The sequence below is a fragment of the Lathyrus oleraceus genome, chromosome 5 (assembly GCF_024323335.1).
Source record: "Lathyrus oleraceus cultivar Zhongwan6 chromosome 5, CAAS_Psat_ZW6_1.0, whole genome shotgun sequence".
Taxonomy (NCBI): Eukaryota; Viridiplantae; Streptophyta; class Magnoliopsida; order Fabales; family Fabaceae; genus Lathyrus; species Lathyrus oleraceus.
Genome location: NC_066583.1, coordinates 26,903,084 through 26,908,680, shown reverse-complemented (window position 1 = coordinate 26,908,680; position 5,597 = coordinate 26,903,084). Strand labels below are relative to the sequence as shown.

General features: G+C 41.1%; 1 protein-coding gene across 1 annotated transcript; it reads left to right on the top strand.

The window, feature by feature from the left end:
• Window positions 1–3,326: 3,326 nt before the first annotated feature.
• Window positions 3,327–4,794, top strand: LOC127078533 (proline-rich extensin-like protein EPR1). Its single transcript, XM_051018983.1, has 4 exons — window positions 3,327–3,437; window positions 3,507–3,593; window positions 3,672–3,911; window positions 4,510–4,794. The coding sequence occupies exons 1-4, from the start codon at window positions 3,327–3,329 to the stop codon at window positions 4,792–4,794; spliced, it is 723 nt and encodes a 240-aa protein (XP_050874940.1).
• Window positions 4,795–5,597: the final 803 nt, after the last annotated feature.

Sequence of the window (5,597 nt, the reverse complement as noted above, 5' to 3'; positions counted from 1 at the left end):
CCCTTTCACTTTTCACGTTGTATATCATATTACTCCACCTGCGTTTCATTTCCATATGTCATGGATTTATCACCCTTGTCCTATTTCCTCATGGATAATGAGAATGGTAAAATGAAAATGGCTAGTAAATACTTTATGCTATAATGTGAGATTGATTAATTGGTTATTGAATGGATTAAGAAAGGATAATGGTTTATTGAATTAATTGAATAAAAATATGGTTATGAATGAAATATGGACTATTTTGGAATTAAATTGAATATGGATTTAATTGATATTAAGTGGATTTGAAATGGATAAATGGATTGAATCGGATATGGTTTATTTGGTAATTGTTTTTAAAAATGGATAACTCCAAAAAATGAGTAGTTAAATGGGCTTAAAGAAAACAATGGAATGGGCTCAATGAAAAAATGATCAAATTTCCAAAATCAGTTCGATTTTTCAATAATCAATTTGGAATCGCCCACTTAACTTGAATTTCCAAAATTAATTCGAAAAAGAACGAAATGATTTCTAAAACCAAATTTATTTTCAAAGATCACATCTAACCACGAGATCAACTTAAACTTCAAAAGTTAATTTGAAGTTGAAATCAATACGACATTAGAATTAATCAGAACAATTATTGACATGATAACGAAATGATGACTGTACATGCAATGGATTGGTGAATCCAACTGACGCGACTTGTGAATCAGATTGAACCATGCTTATCTAGATGAAATGAATGGATGAGGATGATATGCAAATGATTAGGGTTAATAACCTATATGAGCATGCGAAGGGTAGGGAGAATTTTGGGGTATGACAAAGACCAATGGAGGAGTGCAGGGATTTTCGACCACATTCAGGTATCAAGGTACGTGATCAGTCACCATCTATAGTAAGTTTTCATTACTTATCCGACACAAAACAGAGACATTTGATACACTGTGCAAGCACTTAAGGTACAATTCGAATAGTTTTACTTCCGTTATGTTATTTACTCATGTTTAATCTTTGTTATGTTTTACTTTGATTATCTGGATTTTATGCGTGGGATAGCTGTGTTTTTGTTCGACAGATCCAGGTAGAAGAACCGGAGAACTCAGAACATGACAGTGCAAGAGTTCGGCACGCTAAAGAGCAGAAAATCCCGGTACAGGAGGCCTGACACGGCCACCCATGTCACTTGACACGGGCCGTGTCACCTGACACGGGTCGTGTCAGGGCAAGGGAAGCAGAAGAAAAAAACAGTAGCCTGACACGGCCACCCGTGTCAGGCAGAAACAACCCTCGTGTTAGCTTGCCATGGGCGTGTCAGGGAAGACAGTAGACTAACACGGCCACCCATGTCAGCTGACACGGGCCGTGTCAGCCCAAGCCCAATATTTCCAATTTTTCCGGGCTTTTCATTCTTTGGGCTTTGTGGAGACATCTTTGGACCTGTCCAACTGCTGTTGGGAACTTTCACTATAAAAAGAGGTCTTCTGCCAAAGGAAAAATCATCCTGGAGTACATCAAACCACAATATTGTGAAGCACTCAAGTATTACAGAGATCAAGGCATTTAGAGAGCTGGAGAGATTCATGAGCGGGAGCGATTGAAGATCAAAGTCATCCAATTACTTGTAATGTGTAATTTTTATCTTGAATTTGTTTTAAACAATATGAGTAGCAAAACCCCCCAATGTTAAGGGGTGTCCCTGATTTAGAATTGTAATGAATTTGAGTTTATATTTGCATTTATAATATTTTGTTTACGGTAACCTTTTGATGTGTTTATTGCTTTCTCTTTCGGACCAATTGAGATTGATTTATGGTTATCACTTAGGCTGGACCGCCAGTGATAAGGTTTTCATCAGGTTACTTTGCAGTAGATATCACCTAGGACTAGGGATACCATGTATGAATCAGAGCATTCTTGATATTATACAGCTTAACTTCACCCTAATTGGCCATGGACATAGGAATTAGGGTAGATTGATTAAAGGTTTTCTCACCAAGGACTTGGGAGAAAATACCCTTGAGAAATGGTAGTAATTGATATTTGTTGATGCAATAGTAACTCAGTGTAATTACAAGGATAAATCATACACCTTCCCTGGCATTGTTCCTTTTTCTCTATAAACTCTTATTTTCATATTTCTTTATTATTTTCTTTTTTTTCACTCTCAAAAACCCAAATTAATACTTTTTGTTTAATTGAATGATAATTTAAACTCAATACTAACGTGCAGTCCTTGAGATCGACATTCGGGGATTTTCCCCATTATTACTATAAAAGGCAAAATAGTACACTTGCTATTTTTCCGATCAGTACGCCCACTGTGTCAATCCTTGCATGTTGTTGTTGTCCCTTTACTTTTGAGAAGGTTCAACTAACACCTTCCAACTGCCCTGTGGGATGCTGACACCCATTCTCTTCGATGTAGCAGTGATCATCGGCCTTTCTCCCTTGGGGGAAACCTTTGATCCAACCCTTTCGACGAAAAATATATTTACGTTTGGTCGGGCCAACCTTCTGAACTATATCGAAGATCACCACAACAAAGACTATGTCGAAGTGTCTGACGAAGAGCACATAGCTTTCCTCACCTTGTGGCAAATTACTACTGGCTTCTTTGTATCAGGCCCTGGGGTTGGCAACCTTGAAACTGAAGCTCCTTTCCAACACACCTAAGGCCCTGAACCTGTCGGGTCCTTTGTGACTCTTACAACATTGGCTAAACGCTACCTTTGAGTATCAACTGGGATACACAATGTCGGAGCGTCTTATGCGACTGAACGAAGACCGACCAATCGAAGGGGCCAGATTGGCTTTGTCAACTTGTCAGGAGACTTCAAACACCAGTATCTTCATGAAATCTTCGAATATATTCATTGAAACGGACAAATTCGCTCCTGGCATGGCGTCGTTTGTTGATAGAAACTTCGGCCCTAAATGTTTCAAAGATCCATTTCCTGGTAGCTCTCCACAAACTGCACCTCAGTCGAACGCGATATGGAGGGCTTTCCTGACTCTAACCTTGCTGTCATACAGGACTGAACTATGGTCGAAGGGATTTGGCTTCATGAGCTACCACCCGAACCTCGTGGCTCGTCAACTCGGCCTAAGCCAGATGGTCCCGAAGCCTCTGGTATCTCATGATACCGACATTGTCTGGTTCGGTTGAACATTAACAACCGATGATCACAAGGCTTGCCTCTGTTTCTGTCGATCCACTAATCTTTATGAACTTCCAGTTTTTAGGTTCCAACAATCTTTTCTGACAACCGCTGATTTTGAACTGGTGGAAGTCCTACTACAGTCATGCTATCCCTAGCGACCAGTTTCTTCAAAACATGGTCGATGCACTTTCCACCCTCGCCGGCGACATACCGTCTCCGCCTCTGTCTGTCAATGCTCCCGACCCAAAAATCCAAAAGCCTTATGTCAACGAATCCCCTAAAAAGGTACATGTAAATTGACTTAGTTTCTTCTTTAATTTGTGTTATACCAATTTGACAGTTTTCTGCTGTTAGGGTCGAAAGAGGGTCGCCTCCTCTGTTGAACCAATGGTGGCGAAACCTCCGAAGAAGCAACGGGCGCCTTCGACCCCACCTCCGCAGGTATGACCTATTCATCTTTTGAATAATTTTTTTACTAAGACTTTTATTTATCACATCTTCATACGTCTCAACCTTCAGGTATCCGAAGAAGTGCCTGTGGAGGAGAACGAAGACTCGGATGGGAGTGTGCACTCACACATTTTTTCTCCATCAAAAGCACCTCCCAGAACTCCACCTACCCCTACACGGCAAAAGAAGGCTCCATCCCAGAAGACTCCGACAAAGGTGGATCCTAGGGCTTCCCCGATAATTAAAGAGGTTCCTACCCCCCGGGATTCAGAAAGGACTCCCACTGCATCGCCCCATATCGATCTCCAGGTATTTTCCCACACTCTTCCCATTATCCATGGGCTTCTTCTTGCTACATGATCTAACACTTGTATCTTTCAGTGACCAGTGGGCTCCTTGATCGAGGTCGAAATCGAAGTTAGAGATATGACCTAACATCCTCCCACTGACGTTTCCTTAAGCCCCCAACAACAAGTTGAGTTTCAAAATAATTCCCTAGTGACCTCTCAAAATCCTGCCTCTCCACCACCTCTTAATGAGAACGTGGGTGATGAAAATGCACCGACCAACATTCCGACCCCGGATGTCATAAAGATAATCAAACAAAAGAATCTTGTTGAGGCCCTACAAAAATTGCAATAAATTTGTCGTTTGTCGACTGACGTCCCACCTCCATCTACTACCGTCGATGCTTCCTTAGAGCTCCATGTCGAGGTTGTCTTCATCCTTCAGCAGCTAAAGGCGTCAGTCACTCTTCGACAATGAATTTCTAGGCGCTCTTGGAAAAGATGGGGAGGTTTCTCGTGATGTTTTCAAATTTCTTGACTCTCTTTCCCTTCATGACCTCCCCGCCTCAATGGTTAAGTACTTTGTCTAATTTGAGGCATTCTTTACTGAATTCGTCAAGGACTTGAGCCTCCGACAAAATGCTGATCTTCAGATAGACACGGAACTCAATGAGGAGAAGATCGAATGGGATTCCAATGAGGCTTGTGAGAGGGAACTCGACGAGTTCGAACACAAGAAGGAAGAGCGTCTTCGTCAGCGGGAAGCCTTCGATCAGCAAATATCTGACTACCAAGCTCAAATTGCTGAACTCCATAAAAAGATTCCTGAAGTGGAAGTGCAGAAAGCTTCCTTGGAGACAGTTGAGGGGATCCTGAGCAGGAGGCGATCGACATTGAGGTTTTGAGGGGAATATCTCATGGAGAAAGAGCCATCAAAATTGAGGTTGACATCAAGTACTTATGCGGGAAGAAAGTCAATCTGGATAGCAGGATTAGGCATGAGATGACCTCATTTGAGGATTTTAAATCTAGGTTCCCCATTTGAATTTTTCTTTATCTTATTGTAGGTCTGTCAACCATATTTGTAATGCCCTCTTGGGACAATTTTTTAAAGAATCAATGAACCTTATGTTTGGATATGGATCTCCTGTAGCATGGGTTTATATTTCTTCAAGTATTTTCCATTTACTCTCAAGACCTTTTGATCCCCACCAAGTTCTTTGATCTCATACGCATTGCTACTATACGTTCGAGTTACCTAAAATGGCCCTTTCCATTTTGGCAACCATTTACCTAGGGTTAGATCTCTATGATCCATAGGCAAGATTACTTTCCATACGTAATCATTATCAACAAATGTTTTTTTCCTTACCTTTCTATTGTATACTCTGGCTACGTGCTCCTTCTGTCGGACCAGCATTTCGACCGCGGCCAATCTTTCTTCGTCTAAATCGGCCAATTCATCAAACATCGTGTTCTAGTATTGTTCTGACTGAAGGTCATTCTGATGCTGGACTCTGACAAACTGCAAGCAGATCTCAATTGGCAATACGACATCGTTACCAAATGTCAATCGAAAAGGCGTCGAATTTTTCGCCTCTTTTGGGGATGTTCGACAAGCCCATATAATATAGTTCAAAGTCTTGTGCCATTTCTTTGGCTTCTTGGAAACATGTTTCCTAATCAAGCTTATTATTACTTTATTGGC

Bases quoted from the DNA above. Each gene is read 5' to 3' on its own strand.
- LOC127078533 (XM_051018983.1), top strand. From the start codon at position 3,327: ATGGTCGATGCACTTTCCACCCTCGCCGGCGACATACCGTCTCCGCCT. The intron at 3,594-3,671 runs GTATGACCTATT...CTCAACCTTCAG, and splicing joins CTTCGACCCCACCTCCGCAG to GTATCCGAAGAAGTGCCTGT. The intron at 3,912-4,509 runs GTATTTTCCCAC...GAATTCGTCAAG, and splicing joins CGCCCCATATCGATCTCCAG to GACTTGAGCCTCCGACAAAA.